The 17,494-nt window shown below is 39.6% G+C and overlaps 1 protein-coding gene across 1 annotated transcript in view; it reads right to left on the bottom strand.

The window, feature by feature from the left end:
• Window positions 1-17,494, bottom strand: part of LOC103809274 (general transcription factor II-I-like) — a gene marked incomplete at its 5' end in the record, with an annotated part of 37,671 nt that overhangs the window by 11,928 nt on the left and 8,249 nt on the right. Inside the window, 13 exons of the mRNA XM_009082101.1 lie at window positions 497-562; window positions 2,129-2,226; window positions 2,728-2,792; window positions 2,853-2,860; window positions 3,329-3,387; window positions 3,837-4,020; window positions 4,511-4,582; window positions 6,808-6,866; window positions 7,185-7,368; window positions 8,585-8,656; window positions 9,586-9,641; window positions 11,067-11,250; window positions 14,072-14,137. Of these exons, the coding sequence (XP_009080349.1) occupies window positions 497-562; window positions 2,129-2,226; window positions 2,728-2,792; window positions 2,853-2,860; window positions 3,329-3,387; window positions 3,837-4,020; window positions 4,511-4,582; window positions 6,808-6,866; window positions 7,185-7,368; window positions 8,585-8,656; window positions 9,586-9,641; window positions 11,067-11,250; window positions 14,072-14,137 (1,173 nt within the window). The remainder of the gene's footprint in view (window positions 1-496; window positions 563-2,128; window positions 2,227-2,727; window positions 2,793-2,852; window positions 2,861-3,328; window positions 3,388-3,836; window positions 4,021-4,510; window positions 4,583-6,807; window positions 6,867-7,184; window positions 7,369-8,584; window positions 8,657-9,585; window positions 9,642-11,066; window positions 11,251-14,071; window positions 14,138-17,494) is intronic.

The raw sequence follows: 17,494 nt of genomic DNA on the forward strand, positions 1-17,494 counted from the left end.
GAATTCTCTTCTACAGAACAGCACTGAGGGCAGGTGAGATTAGTGCTCTTGTTCAAAAACTCACTAAGAAGAGTAATGAGATGCCATTGCTTCCAAAAGTCATTAGTTTCCAAACAGTCTGCACTAGCAGAAGTGCTGGAATACGACAGAGCACATCTCTCCAGATACCATCCGCGAAGTATCGCGTTATGCAGAGTCATAACAAGACCCACTCGAAGGAAGAGCAAAGCAAAGCTTAAAAAGATGTGACAGGATGTGGAGTCACTGTGTCATGGATCATTAAAATTGTTGTACTCTATTTCCAAACCCAAATAAAGTAACTAGTGGAAACATGACACAGAATGGCAAGAAAGTACATGCGAATGAACACTGATGGGAAACTGTAGAGTACACAAGGACTGCAGGACTTCTGGAATAAACATGTGAACATCTCTCATACACCTAACTGCATGTTCATAAGAAAGAGATCTCAATAAAAAAGAATCAATAAACTTACCACATTTTTCATTGAAAAGATTTTCGACTTTCTGCTTTAAGTCAGTAATTTTGGCATTCCATGCCTCTGCCAGGACGGAATGGGAAGAATTAAATCACCACTTACACAATGAGCCAGTCTTTGAAGACTATTTTAATAAATATTTAATAAATTATTGTGCTTGATAACTGATTTACTGTGGCAGCAAAATGTGCAAAATGGCTTTCATTCTGCAAAATTTATTCACATCAACTCTCATTTTCCTGAGGCTTTGAAAGATATTGCTACTAGATAAAGCAAATGCAATTAAAATTGAAAGTAATCCAAGAATGATTCAAATTTACAGTATCAGGCAGCATAAAATTTACCCCTCTGAACCAGCACCCAAAATAGTAGCAGAAAAGTTCTTCGTATGTTCTACGATGCAGCCCTGAAACACATCTCTCTCCTGAGAACGATAAACTCTTAACAGTTTCTGCTTCAGTGGGCAAGATTCAATGTCCATCTGGGCAGGCATTTTGCTTCTAACAGCCATCAGAACAGTTCCTAAACCAGTTTACTGGTGGCTGGTCCACGGCTAGTCTACAAAACTAAAAACTCAGCTGAAAGTTCAAAAAAGTTGCAGATTTAAAAAGAAAAGAAAAAAAGAAAAAGATAAAAGCCTTGGTCTAACAATGAAGTCCAAGAAAACTGCACACAACTCTGAATATGAATGCCACCTATGCCAAAAGGAGCAGTCATTCCAAACTGGCATCTTATAATCATTCTCAGCTGGCTCAGTAGGAGCAAAGAATTCCTTTCACATTTTATGACCATATGGCTAAAAAGAAAGCATGGGGGACAAAAAAGATAAATAACAAATTCCTACATAAATATAAGCAAATAAACTCAGAATGTAAGGATGATGAAGAAAAGGTTTACTCAGATGTAGAACTGAGTGAGGTTATTCTGAGTGCTGTCACTCATCTCACTCTACTATGAAGAATTTATCTAGGTTGCAAACTGACATACATGCAGAGATTTCTGCACCAGAGCACTGCCCAGACAGGCCTGGGCCTCCATGGCCAAAAAGCTCCAGCCAACACTCATGAACATAACTCCATGGCTTCCAGTCCCATCCAGCTTTTCCTTTACTGATTTTCCAGAACTGGAGAGGTCTATAGTGGCAGTCTTAAAAAATCGGCTCCAACAGACCATGGCTCACTAATTTTAGTTCAAATCCTTCCTAGTCCCTACATCCCACCTAGGTATTTCTGCACAGAGATGTCAGTATTTCAAATCTGTGCAGCAATATCAGATCTTAGCTGGGTTTCTGTGCTCTGGTGGTACTCTGCACCAGGAAAGTCCTTCAAGTGTCTGTAGCGTTGTGCAGTAACAGACCAGCAAAAATCTACAGGGACTGACTCTGAACCCAAATCACTAAGATCTAATGGACCTGTGTATCTGTACAGCATTCTCCATGCACCACCCAGGAGTCCTCTAAAGCAGATTACTCCACACAACGAAGAACCAAATGTACACAAAAACAAGTACTTCAGTCATTCACTAACTAACTCTACAACAGAATACAAAGTCAAAATATCTGATATGTAATCAGAATTTTCCACAACAACATTAAAAGAATGTATATGTGCTAATTCCCACCACACTTACCAAATGAGAAATCTCTTCCTCGTGGCTTGAAACTTATATTGGAGCCATTGGTTTGAGAATTAGTTCGAGCATCTGTTGTTTGTGGCTTATTAGGACCTGTGAAGAGACATTACTTATACACAGGCAGAGAGCAGAAGCAAGTCATCACACAGAAAGTGCAATGCATCAAACTAGATTTACTAGAGAAACCTTAACTTCTGAATCAAGAGTAGAATTTAAAAAAAGAAGAACGTTAAGAAGTTCTTCTAGGGTTGTATTTAAGCATTTGATACTACTGATCATGTCTGTTATTTCTCTGCTCAGGACTACATCAGTTCCCACATCTCTGCTTGGAATATTGGTCCCAAGCAGCTGTCAAATTCCAACATTTTACCTAAGCATCATCTACACAGAATCCAGTATTCAGAATTCAGAAATAAAAAATAAAATTCTTTCTACATTAAAGTGTATCTTGAGCCTTGAAATGAAACAGTTTGCAACATGAGGTGCATGCGTAAGTTACTTATGGGTTATGAAAGCTGAGAAGAACAGAAAACATCGGAAGAACAAAATTGAAGAACATCAGAAGAATATTTAATGATATTTCTTCGATATCTTTGTCAACAATAACTTCGATCTCTGGGACATCTGAATTGCCTGCAAGACTTCTAGACCTTTTGGAACTCTTTGGCCTCACTGCTAGAAGCCAGGGGAACACAAGTTGTAATGCACAAACCTTCTATACCTGAACAGCTAATGAGAAAACAGCTGTAACTTGAAGATTCCAAGAGACTGAGCTAAGTACAGTCTGCACTGCAAAACCTGAGCAATGCAGTGATGCTCGCAGCCTTAGCAAGCAGGGTCTGTGCCCTGGCAGACATCATTCTGAATTTTTTATAGGCAACTTGAAAGACACTTTCATTCTTCACAGCCATAAGTTAAATACGGTTTAAACCACTAACAACAAAATAAAAATGATCAAAATTGGGTGAATTCCATTTTCTGTACTGGAATAGCCAAGTAAAAAAGGAGATAATTTTACATTTTGAGTATCTTTTTCAAATAATAGCAGGTTTAGAGGCTACTATCCTCGATCATCTTAAATAATGCCTTTTGTTTGCAACATCCATATTTTTCAGCCACAAAGATCCCTCAGTCTGCTAGGGAAGAAGAAATTACGTATTTACAAATGATGGCAGGAAATAATACTTAATTGTTTACCTTTAGTGTTTATTTTACTAGCCAGTCCTGGAGGCAAATAGGAAGTCACAAGCTCAGGCCTAGAAGTTGAACAGAACACAAATCAACCAACTGCAATTCAGTTGAGTTCCAGTTCATGTAACATCAGCTCTCTAAAATTCTGCCAAAAGCATGGATGGCACTTCATCTACTACAACCACAAAAAAATAGAAAGCATAAAGCTAACATTTTCTACTTTGTAATTTTCTTCTGCAGTTTTCTTTTTCAATAAAAAGTTAAGAAAAAGAAAAAAAGAAGGAAAAAAGCTTCCAGGTACAAGGCCATTTTCCCCCTAGATACCTGATGCATGAAACATCTACAAAAATTTAATGAGGAATTTATATCCTTTTATGAGATAAAACATATGTGCAAAATATTCTTTCTGTTTCATGGTGACAGAATTTAGGTAGCATTTAAAGCCTAAAGTTTCTGGGAATAAAATCAAGTCACTTCAAAATCAGGAGTAAAAATAACTGAATTACAAACATACTTTTTAACGACAAATTTGATTTTGCCACTCCCACGGACAATTCTTTCAAGGCGTGGAATTCCAAACCACGTGGGACTCCGGAAGGGGATTCCTTCTGGCAAGCCTTCGACGTACAAGTACTCGGGGTTTGATTCAAATACAGGATAGGGAACTTTCACTGCCTCTGAAAGTCCCAGAGCCTGGGCTGAAAATAAAGATTTAATCAGAGTTTACACACTCAGATGGGTTACATTTTATCTCAGTGATTTTTAAGAAGTTTGGCTTACAGAAGCTCTGCTACTCAGAGATAATTAAAAAAAAACCAATAGAAAATTTGAAATATTCTGATTATTTTCTGCAGGATAACAGCAAATGGGGACTTGGTCCATCTTGTTACAGATGACATCTAAGCCTGCAGTGCCTAATATTTTCTTTTGAGAACTTTTTTGATCTAAAAGCTTTCATGCACATACCATCAGGTCTTGTCATGCAACTAGAAAAAATATGGTCTAGGATGTTGTTATAAAAACATCTACGAAAATTATAGGAAAGGGTCAGTGAAAAAAAAAAAAGAGGAGTCAAGATTTCCGTATCTGTCCTAGCGTATTTCTGAGGGTTAAGTACCATAACATTGAAACAGAGGAGTTTTAAAATGCAGCCGTATTAGAGAACAGTTCATTTAGCATTTAACTTACCAAACTTCATATTAAATATCTCTTCTACTTGCTTTCTTAGCTTCGTGATCCTGACATTCCAATCTTCTTTCACTGAAAATCAGAAATGGGTATGTCAGAGAATCACAGTTCTGGATACAGAGGTACATTTAAACACATTTCATTGAACATGGGAACATGAAAACTATCCATACAATCACATCTGAGAAGTTACATGATGAGTAATGATTATTAAAAGCAGCTTAAATGATATATGTAATTCCCTCCACATAATGAAAAAATCTGTTTACATGTTGTCACGAATTTCAAACACTGACCCAAGTGGGAGAACTTGTTCTTCAGAGCCTTTAGATGCAGGAAGTATTTATTCTAGTGGCTCATGCAAAGTTGGAATTAATTAATCATAGTGGATAATAACACTCTTTAGAGCAGAAGATGAGGATTTAAAGAGTGCTTTGCTAAACATTTTGATTAGCATGAAAAAAAAATCATCTTCAGTCCTATTCTCTCTTGTAACTAAAAGCCAATATAGGAGTGCTAGCCAGCACTGACAGCTTGCAGCTTCAACAGAGAAGAAAGAAAAGGATGTATAATAAATAGCACTTATTTTCTGACAAATGGCATCATAACTTTATTGCTTTTCATCACAACCCACAAATAACCATTGAGTGCTACTTGAGCTAAACTCAGTCCAGGCTGTGAATGCAGGGAGGAAGCTACACAGAATTTTTGTTTCCAAATCATATTTTTGACTCAGAAATTACCTGATCTTGTTTATTTCTAGCATCTTATACTTTCAAGACAAGATGCACTAATAATTTTTTTCAGCCTGGCTTACTCATTTGATAGATTTCACAGGTATTTAATGTGTATTTATACTTATTCACCTCTTGTAGCCTTAATGGCAAAGGAATTAGACTGACTGATCTACTTATACAGTTAAAGTGTTGTTCAGACTGTTGAGGGCATAGGAATAATATTTTTGCAACAGAATAATATTTTACTTAAAAGTCTGATACACTTTAGCAACATAAACTTTGCATCTGTAGTATGAAGATCCTTGGCCCAGGAGAACATGTGCCTGTCTGACATCAAATCCTGGACCCTGTAAGCTTTGTGGGCACTGGTATTCCAGACTCACCTGTAAGTTACTGAGAAATACAGCAAAACAACTAGGACAAAAGAGAAATGCTATTCTGAAGGTTAAAGAAGCTCTGAGGTTTAAGAATCATCATCACTACTTGCCTATTCTTCCAGAGAGAGGATTTTATTAGCTACATTTTTTACCGCTGTCATTGGCACCTGCTGTTATTATTTCATGGCCAAATTGTTCGAACGTCGTAACAACTGAGGTTTTGGCAACAAAACATACAAAGAAGAAAAACCTGAACCCAGTGCTACCTTTTCCTCTGCTCCACACTGAACATAGCCTTTTCTGCTGAGCTACTCCCCTTCAGAGAATGAATATTTTCCTAAAATCCCAAAAAATCCACAATACGTTGTGATAATGTAAGACTACTACTGCTTACGTGACTATTAAAACATATTCTTTCTTTTTTTTCCTGCAGTGAGCCGTGTGTGTGGAAAAACATAGGAAGCCTTGGATCTTGGTTTGTCTTAGCAGTACAACCCCAAAAAGCCCAGTGAGACCTGGATTGCAAGAAAGTGCCAACACACTCCAATTCGGGGCATTTGGAAATAAACTCCAATGTGTTCTTCTCATGTGTCTTCTCATGTGTTAAAGGTTTTCAAGAAGTGCCTACAATTCATTACCGAGAAAGGCCTGAAAAGAGCCCTGGGTCAGCTGTGAAACACCAAGGGGCCCCAGAGCTTTGATTCAGGCCAGGACAGTAACTCCAGCTCCTGGGGCTGTGAAGGTGAGCCAGCCTAGTTATTCAAAGGCAGCTGGACTGCTCCATGATTAGGACAAGAGGGCACAGACTCAAGCTCTGCCAGGGGAGATTTAGGTTGGATATTAGGAAGAGATTTTTTATGGAAAGAGTAGTCGGACATTGGAATGTGCTGCCCAGGGAGATGGTGGATTCACCATCCCTGGAGGTTTTCAAGATGAGACTGGATGTGGCACTTAGTGCCATGATCTAGTAACCACGGTCGGGTTGGACCTGATAAACTTTTAGGTCTCTTCCAACTTGGCTGATTCTCTGATTCCACAAACCGGAAAGCCATCCTTGCTCATAGCGATCAATTTATTCCTTTCAGCCCTCATGAAGACCATGCCAGCACACTCATTACTCAAGGGTCACTTCTTGAAAAATGTTGCATTGTTCCCCACCACACCCTCACAGTGCCGCTCTTACCTGGGGTGTTCATACTGGGCTGAAAAACTTCAGTTGAAGTGAAAGTTAGCAGCTCTGGCCTGCAACCGAGACACAAATAATCTGCTTATTCTTGACATAAATTCAATACCACTATCTATTATGACATGAATTGAAGAGTTTGAATTGTTCCATTATATTTTTTCACACCTGTAAACATGCTACAAGGATATTTTGGAAGACTTGTCTGGATTGCAAATACTCACTGTATAATGCAGAATACTTAATTTGCCTATTTGGTAACCACAGATCAAATGTTTCACAACTTAATGAAATCAAGTGCTTGATTACACAACAGGTGTTTGCTTGGCCTCTCTCTTAAAAAACCCTCCATGTTTAGGGATTAAACAAAGACTTACCTTTTGATGATAAATTTTATTCTGTTGCCCACTTGAATTATTTTTTCAAGGCGAGGGATTCCATACCAGGAGGGACTCCTAAAGGGGATGTTCTCTGGCAGCCCTTCAACATAGAGGTCAGTTGGATGAGCTTCAAATTTCTGGTATGGAACAGCTTTAGGCTCACTACTCCCCAAGGCCTCGGCTGTTAGAACAGAATACACTCAGTAACTGAGAGACTGGCCAATACACCTTTATTAAAAGCTACCAGTTCTTCAGGCTGTTGCAATTGTGATCTTAGAACCTGGGACAATGCAGGATATCTAACCCCAACAGAATCCAAGTCTCAGCATATCAAAAATGTAAAAATTTGCCCTATTGTATGATGTTGCTGCTGGGCAGTCACAATACCAGACAGCTCTCACTGGGGCACAGTACAGTTTTTAGTCTCTTACAGACTATCCTGCAACATGTGATACAAGGAGGTGATTCTGCCCCTGTACTTGACGCTGCTGAGGCCACACCTTGAATCCTGTGCTCAGTTCTGGGCCCCTCAGTTCAGGAGGATATTGAGGTGCTGGAGCAGGTCCAGAGAAGAGCAATGAGGCTGGTGAAGTGACTGGAGCACAAGTGCCATGAGGAGAGGCTGAGGGAGCTGAGGTTGTTTAGCCTGGAGAAGAGGAAACTCAGGGGAGATCTTCTCACCCTCTGCAACTCCCTGGCAGGAGGTTGGAGTCAGGTGGGGGTTGGTCTCTGCTCCCAGGCAACAGCAGCAGGACAAGAGGGCACAGACTCAAGCTCTGCCAGGGGAGGGTTAGGTTGGATATTAGGAAGAGATTTTTTCCAGAGAGAGTGCTCAGGCATTGGAATGTGCTGCCCAGGGAGGTGGTGGATTCACCATCCCTGGAGGTTTTCAAGATGAGACTGGATGTGGCACTTAGTGCCATGGGCTAGTAATAACAGTAGGGTGAACTCGATGACCTTGAAGGTCTTTTCCAACTCAGTTGATTCTATGATTCTATGTTGTTCTAGCTCATATGAAGCTGACTGTTTTTTCATATTGGAGAAAACAAATATTCACAGAAATGTTCTAACACTAATTTTAATGATACTGCAATGTATATAAATAAGTAAATGGCTGTTTTACTCACCATCAAAGGAAAAAAACACCAAACAGAAAGAAACTGAGAGCAGTCAAAAGAGCTGTACATATGAGACTTAGAATTTTTTTTTAAACTATGAATCTACCTTGTATAAATAGTAAAGTAAAACATTCTTTTACACTCAACTGCCAGGATTTGAAATGCTTGGAAAAAACCCAGACCGATCAAAGGTTTCATTCAGTAGATGTTCAAAGGAAGGAATGAAAGCAATCTTCAAGAAATACAAAGCTATAAAAAAAATAATAATACTATACTCACCAAACTTTTTGCAGAAGAGTTGATCTACCATCTTTCTCAGTTTGGTGATTCTGGCATACCACTCCTCCTTCACTGTATTTGAGAGTGACACAGAACATTCCTCAATTATTTTGGTTATATTATCAGTTGTTCAGTTTATAGCACACATAACCATCCTGCATTTTCAGGTAATACAGAAAATGCTACGCAGAAGCAGCATGGATTCAACTTGGAACTAGAAAAAATAAGCATAAAAGAATGACAGAATGTTAGAACTGAACAAGAATCCACTGAACCACTGACATCACTCTTGCTACAAAATACACTCAGTGTATTGACCTGAACTGCAATGCTTTCATCATCCACCTCCAATCTGAAGATCCCATTTGAAGATGGGCTTATTTTTTGCCAGCTTCATTTTCTGCAGAATTACCTTGCTATTCAGTGCAGAATTAGGCACGCCTATGGGATGAAAACCTGTTCTCAAGTGATTAAAGTACATATAATACAAAGCAATTTTTCCTTCTGAATATGTCTTTATGACCAATACGTGAAGCTCATCAGTCTCAAACCAGACCCTGTCCAGCTGCCACAGTGTGGGTTCAGTCAGAATGCAACACCAACATCTTGTGTTCCATAACCACAGCGTGCCAAGTTGGGCTATCAGTGCAGGCACCAACTCACACTTCTCCAGCCATTCCTGAGCCAAAACAATACACAACCCTGCCACGGTACAGACACTGCCCTACCCAGTAAACTCTATTAACTGTGAAAACTGCTGCCTTTTCTAGCTCATTGTTCTTCTTTCTGCTCAGCTGAATCAAATTCATGGACAGAGTGCTAACAACACTGGCTTGGATAATCAGCGGAAAATTACTGTCCCTCTGCAGCTAAAGAAAATTCAAGACCAGAGGAATTGCATGCAATGTGTTATTAGTAAAAGCAAATGGTAACCACTGCTAAGAATGACAAATAGGAATATCATAGTGTACTTGGTACAACTCACACATTTGAAGACCTACCTCCTGCAACCGGTTTGTCCAATGGAACATCTTCTGCTGAATTCAGAAGTTCATGTCTAAAAAATTCAAGATACATGCTTCAACAGTGACAGACACTTTGTGAAACCAGCCTTCAGTTACCACCTCGAGTTACTACTGAAGGATCAGGAAAAAAAAACAACCAAACAAAAAAACCTCCAGGGGACATCATGATCTGCAGCATTAAATTCCAATTAACACCAAAATATCATAAGAGTTGGTTGGCTGACAAAACATTTTTCAGGCCTGATACCCATATCCACCTGAGCTATAACATTTAAAGGTAACATACCGACTCTGTTAAACTTATCTCTGAGGTCTGAGACACACTTCATCAGAAACAAAGATCCAAATCAAAAATTCAACCTCTAAAAAGGAAGACTTCAAGGCAGACATTTCTGTTTCCCAAGTACATCTAGTTTTGTTCACATTTGAACAACCAAAAAGTTAAACACTCCGATGCTTCTCAGAGGCAAACTGGTTTTTGAGCTGCTCTGGTTACCACACACTACAAGGCTGATGAACAGCATAAATTAATTTCTGCTAACAACTACAAACAAATTTGACAAGAACAGGCACCAGCATTGCATAAATATTAAAATCTATGTATAGTGTCTGATTTTAAGTAAGACAAAAGGTAGATCTACACTGATAACTCTCTTCTAGTTATCTGCAAGCATCAGGATGACAGAAACTGACCATGTAGCTCTGCAATATGAGCAACTAGCACCCGTGGTGAAGGTAGCACGCATGGGCGCAGGGACTGCCACCACCCCCAGTTCTGAGCCTGACCAATGCAATCAGCATACTCCCATCCACTCTGAAAACTCTTGGATTAGGCCCTATACCACTGAACCTCAGGCAAACGTCAGCTGCTCCTCATCAGATCTTCACTTAAGCTTCAAGCAGTCTCTATATAGACCTGAGGTCTCCTCCACACACACCACCTGATCGACCTCCAAGGTAGATCCACACACCAAGGACACACACCCGACTAAAGCATAGGAACTGGGAGCTAGATCTTGGCCTCAAGCCTGCCCTGGGAGATGCTCTATACAGATATAGCCATAGACACCTTGATACAGCATTCTAGAAAGAAAAATAATAGAAGCACAAGCTGCAATTTAGGCCGGAAGCCTCAGATAGCATAAAATATCCCAAAGTCAATGGCTTTCCACATGTACAGCAGCTGCAGAGAGTTGAACAGGACAAAGAGATCTGGCCATGACAAGGAGTCCATAATACTGAAGGGATCTGCCCAGACTGCAGCCACCACTGCAGTGTTCTGCTGCTCTGAAAAGCTGAATTTATCAGAGTGAACACCAACTAAAAATTACTCCTGAGTACTGCAAATGCGTATGTCAGTGGAAACCAGTTTGGAATTTCGGGAAGATAAAATGAAGCAGAGTGGAGCCAGTGGAAAACAATAAGTAATGTAGAGACACAAATGCAAAATTCCTTACTTTTTAATCACAAACCGGATCCGCTCCTTTGCCAGAAGTATCCTCTCCAGACGGGGAATGCCATATGTGGATGGACGTCTGAAGGGAATCCCTTCTGGCAGCCCTTCCACATATAAGTCTTCCACGTGTGACTGGAAGAGTGGATATGGTATAGACACCGGACCTTTTGCTTTTATAGCCTGAGCTTTAAGAAAAAAAGGAGAATAAAAACATGAGACTACCTCAAATGAACTGTTTGATATCACTCTGATGCACATTGAGTCATGCAAGTATTCATACTCTGAGGGATTATTCTGGTTTGATAGCAAAATAGGATTCACAGTAAACAAGTTACAGCCCTACATACATACACAGTTCCTCCTCTTTTTCCTTTACTCTGTAAACATTTGGTAACAGAGACTGCACCTGTTACAGTGAAGGTTCACACTGGTTTGGTTGTGTCTAATAGAACATTTTAAAGGATGAAGTTATCTACACTTAATTATAAACCAAGCATGTTTCAGTTCACTAGTGCTGTCTACTATTATTTGTTACTACTATTGGGTTACAAGAGTCATTAATGCATCAGAGAAGGGGCACATACCCCTTCTATTCAGTGAACTCCTGAAGCTTTGGTGTATTTTAGAAATTCAAGGAATTGCTAATGAAATAAACAATACACTTCTAACACTGTTGAAAAAAGCATGGTACTACCCAAAGCAAATAACCGACCCAACCACAGCTAGACAATAACCTCAATGTACTTCTTGAAGTTATGAGGACCATAATCATATCAATCCACCTGTCAGGCTGGCAAATACTGCAGAATAACACAAGAGCTTTCAGTACCAAGAGGGCTGATTCTTTCTCACAAGGGTATGTTAATTTTGTAGGTCATGCAACAAGAACTCTCTATTACCACCTGACTGGTCTGAAAATAGTTTGGTACATTCTGTTGTTTTGCTATGGAAATTAGATGCAAAAACACTGTCTGAGGAGTGAAAAGCCAAGCTAAGGCCAAATTAGAGTACAAGGATGTTGTGGCAGCGTTTCTGAAAGCAAAACTACTCAGGGCACCTTTGCAAGCAACTTCATGTAAGGTCGAAGCCTGTGGTTCAGACAATCCATGCAAAGTGATTAACAATGCTTAAAGGCATCAAAACATTTAGGTTTTAAAGGTATTTGGGTAACAGACTCTTTCAACCCCTGGTAAGCATAATATTTCTAGGGATGTTTACCACAAAGTAGGGAAGCTTTGAAAACACTGTATGTATCTTTGTCTTCTATTCTGATCAGAACCAAGTGTCAAAACTTCAGAAAACTACAACAGTGTTTCAAGTAGACTTGCTTTCAACTGGCAAATATAAGATGGCTAAAATTGGAGACAGATGATAGACTCATACAGAGATGGACATGAACTTGAAGATGACTTTGCAAATAGGAACCCTATTCAAACTTGTGCCAAAGGAGCTCCAGAACAATCACCAAAAGAGCTGTTTGGTATCACACTGGTCCTTCCTTAACATATATTTTTATTGCAGTCCTATACCTCTTCCAAGAAAAAAAAAAAATTATTCTCAGCCCTGGAGGTTTTGTGTCAAGTGGTGAAAAGTGACAAATCCACCAGATGAGCCTCAGGGTAACAGATCAAGAACACCACTACAATCCAGATCACTACCCAGCATCAAGTAAGAACAGCTACAGAGTGACAAAAATTCTATCTGTTTAAATAAGAAACTAACGACAGCTAAGTTTTTACAAGTGAGAGTCTTTATTTCTCTTAAATCAGCAAAAGAGTTTAGCCAATACTCTTCAGACAGCCTAAGAACACCATCAGCACTGCAGTCTGCAGTGAGGCTTCTTAGATTTGAAACCTTACGTATTTTTGCATAGAAGTATCACTGAATATAGGCTTCATTCTTATAAATTAGTTTGTATATGAGTCCCTAAACGTAATCCCATTTAGTTTACATCTAAGCACAAAACTAAATATATTTGTAGACACATCAGTTGTAATGGATGACAGTGAGTGACATGGCTAAAAAGCTCTGGAGCTACAGAAGCCAACAAATCTGAGGAACATTCAGGGAATTCTGGGCATCCATAACTCATTTCAGCAAATGGGAGACTGCATGCCCATACAGATAGAAGGAACTGGAGTCTGATAAGGAATTGGTTTGTGAATCAATGAAATGTTGTCATGCCCAAGGAAAAGGGAATACTTTAATACCATGTGGCTTGCTATGTGAAGTCAGGAATAGCTCACTATTCTCCACAGGAGATTTTAGACTGGCTATGAGCAAACACCAAAAACAAAACTAAGGCAATTCACTAAGAATGATGCAATTAAAAGTACAGTGAGTCAGATTCTGAACTGTTTTAAGCTGGTGGGAGTTTCTCTCAGTGGGCTGTTTAAAATGTCAGATGATAGTCACATCCCAAACATGTAATACCTCCAAATCACAAGGTCCATTCTGAAAGCACTTCCACTTTTTGCAGCAGAGGAGCACCACCACTTATTTTGAAATATTCACTGATGCTATTTTAGTCTGTGATATGTGGACACAAAATATACCTAGGAGCAGCATCCGAAGCCAAATTCCAAAGTCCAATACATCTGCTGCTTTTGACTTCAAAGAGCCATTAACATACAATTGTTGCTTCAGTGCAAATCAATCATAATCAGAAAGGAACAATCAATGAGTGGCAACCTCTCCCTTGAGCCATTCTATAGAGACTGTTTCACTTAAGGCCTCAGTGCAACTACAGAACAAAGGCTGGCTGTGAGTGCTGAAAAATAAAACCAAGTTTCACACTTCAGTGCCAAACACAAGACATGGCATTTTGAAATTATTCTACCAATCAAAAAAGCTACTTTCCCCAGTTTTACGTCTTCCAACAGTATTTAACCCTTTGGTACTGTCAATTCTGGTGTGCTCCTGAGTCAACCAGATGCATGCCAAAGAGCTGTCACTTACAGTGATAAAGGACTAGAGGTAACAGTCTGGAAAGGCATCAATACATACCATACTTTTTCTCAAACAGTTCTTCAACTTGCTTTCTCAAGTCTGTAATTCGTGCATTCCATTTCTCTGCAAAGCAAAGAGGCAGACATGTCAGACTGAAAATAAAACTGAGACTCTCTGGTAAAATCTGTGTTCCCACTAACTGAAACATGCATACAGGTGCCTGCAGAGTACAGTGCAGGCTATACCCTAAACTACATGGATAAAGTCATGAGGGAAAAAAAAATCACAAAATATTTAAGACTAACTCTCAAACTTGTTTATTAAATCAAGTTTTAAAAAGCCACAACACAAACCAGGCTAAAGTAATTTGCAAAAATGGTTTCTCTTTGAGGGTTTGGTCACCAGCTCTCGCTGCCATCAGGGGTAAAGGCAGTTTGCAGTCACTGTTGATAGTTATCTAAATCTGGGTGCTGAAAATCTTAATTAGTGAAGCTTGATAAAGCTTACAGTGGGTACATGCAGTTGTTTTGGCACAAATCTGTACAACTATCTGGGTCAGGAGGCATTGTACCATGCTCTCCCTTAACCCAGTATTTCTCCAAGTCCTGGTGCAAAACATCCCCATAAATCTTATTTCTGAAAGAAGATACAGGCCACGAGACAGAAGTTATCCAAATCCAATCGTGTCTTCCATGGAGAGCTGGACTAAATGGCAGAATTTTCACATCTAATTTTCTGCCTGTGACAGAGCACACATTTTGTACTATCTTAATGCTTTTAGGAAAATCCCACAATTTCTTTAAAGATGGTACCAGATGTTGTCTGGCCTTTTAAAAAAAGAGTTAAGCAAGTGTACTGACAGCTTATTTCTTACTCCAAAGACTTGAATCTAGTAACTACAGAGGTCAAAAAAATGAGGCCATTCAAGCAATTACACTTTCAGTTGTCAAAAAATTCTTCTATCAGACAAGACAGAGGATTGACTTCTGAGTCCGTATCGAAAGGGGCTTAAATATTCATTCAGATCACTGTACACAACTTTGAGACCATATTTAAGCTTCTATTTTCTTAGTGCAATTTCATGGATATCAACAGAATAGAATGCTTCAGATGTGCATTACAGATGTGGGCAAGACTCAGACCTCGTTTACTGGGGCAAGGGCTGCACCATGCACAGACTTTTCATTCCAGTTACTTGGCATATCACCTACATTAATTAACCTGTTTATATTTTGAAATTACATCCTTGTGAATAAATCTGTAAATTTACTTCTGCCACTCTTGTACTGCTACCCTGTAGTGCACAGCTCCCTAGGTGATAAACACATCTTGAGCTCAATGTTTTCCTGTGTCACTTTCAAATTATAACATTTCCCCCTTAAGCTGCAAATACAGAGCCAAATGAACCTCTGACTTCAACACAAGAACCAACTGCATTATCTACTGACCAACAGACCAATGGATTAACAGCAGCTTTACTGGAAGAGTCAGGAAAACATGTGTCAGAACTGGCTGGTCTAAAGAGGAAACCCTGCTTTACTCCACAGAGCTGGTGGGCACACACAGACAGTCCTGGGACACGGGGCTGGGAAGGCACTGGGTGTCTGTGTGTCTCCAGACTGGAGACCAGAGCAAAGTGTCAGACTTGAGATCCCTTCAATTCCTCAAGCTCTGAGGCAGACTCTACAAACAATCTCCTCTAACACTCGGGCTGGTTTTTGTCAGAGGGAGAACAGGCAGAAACAATGTCATACCATAGTACAAAGCAACCATATAAAAGGATATAAATAATACTGCCCTGAATATTGGTAGTGGCTGAAATTTTAGGAGAAGCTGCACCCACCCAGCCTGAACTCCCTCTCCTCCTTAGTATGCTCATAAGAGTGTTCCTACATGAGCCATTAAACTGTCAGGGCTTCATCTTTTTCAGTTTCCATATCCCACAATCACTGGTCAAATATACCATGTGGATCTTTTCAATCTAATCCCTCCGAATGAAACACTACAGGGATTAATAATCAAATACAATACATTACAAGCATTTTTATTTGGAATAGTAGATACACAAAGAATAGGCAATTGGAAAAAATCATAAACTGGCTCACATTTTGATCACCACACTGCTTTTTCAGCTACTTTTTTTCTTTTATTAATAAACTGTCAAGTAAGACTACAGAGATACTTCAAAATTCAGAGGGGTTACCAGGTAACTAGTGTGATTTTTCAATCTGTCAGCATTATTAACCCCTTGGATCCTGACCAATTACTGTAAAAACATACTTTTATCACACCCTTTCATGCTCACGTAGCAAAGCTGAGGAACTACCACAAAGACAAGCTGATTCCTGTTGCAGCAATCACTGCAAAGCAGTTTAGTCTCTCCACAGGCACTAAGATAAATGGTGGCTTCCTCTATTCCTATATATACACCTTCTGATACATGGGAAACACCATGCCAATTAAATAACAATCCTGAAAATCTCCCCCACTTGTCCACAGCCTCTTCAATTTATCCTATTCTCTGCTCTTTGTGATATGTTCCTGACAACATCCACCACAGCTGGGGTGACCTGCACAGTACACACACAGTGATGCTCAGGTACTAGGCACACACCTATTCTCATCACTGTGCCACAGAGTACTCTGTGGGGAAATAAAATGGAAAACACACAACAACTCAGCATGGGAAACACACAGCAACTCTAAGCATGCTGCAGGCTGGCAAAACCTGTGCTCAGTGTGTCAAAATGGGGAAAAAACAGACATCCTTCCCATCACTGTCATAGTGAGACAACAGCTAAGGGGACATTTTTCCCACTAAAATGGTTTGATGCAACTGCAAGACATAACTTGAAGCTTCTGAGCTTTTCAGAAAATCTCTAAGAAAGCAATAAAAAGTTAGGAAGTGATTTTTACTGACAATGTCAGTTTCTTCCAGCAATGTATTTTTAACCTCAAATAGCTGGTTCAGAAGTTTTTTAAAATTCGACCTCCCTTCCCAAAGTTTATCAATTTCTATCAAATATTTTGCCAGACACTGGTTACAACTATTTTGTTTTCCTCCTTCCACAAAACTAACAGCACAGCTGATTATTCGCCCTGTTTCTCAGGCCAGCTGGGGTACCTGATCAATCAAGACATCCAGGAAGTCTCTCCAACTCAAACATCTGGATCTCATCACTGCGAGTAAAATACTGGACGTCCTTATCAGATGAGACAGATTCCTCTCCCAAGCATCTGTACCACCTCTCCAGTCTTCTGAGTGCCTGTGCCTTTGTCATTTTGCAGCTACTCATGACAGAATTAACCACCTGCTTTCTCCTGTCCTGCTATCTTAGACATCATTATCAAAGGTGCAAAGTCTTTTGAACTGTCCAAACAGCAGCACTGCAACTACAATGGTTGCTCTTTTATTGAGCAAGTCTCTTTCTCCAAAGCTTCTCACGTTCCTTTTGTGTTTTAACCAGACCTTGCAACACT

The sequence above is a fragment of the Acanthisitta chloris genome, unplaced genomic scaffold (assembly GCF_000695815.1).
Source record: "Acanthisitta chloris isolate BGI_N310 unplaced genomic scaffold, ASM69581v1 scaffold18879, whole genome shotgun sequence".
Lineage (NCBI taxonomy): Eukaryota > Metazoa > Chordata > Aves > Passeriformes > Acanthisittidae > Acanthisitta > Acanthisitta chloris.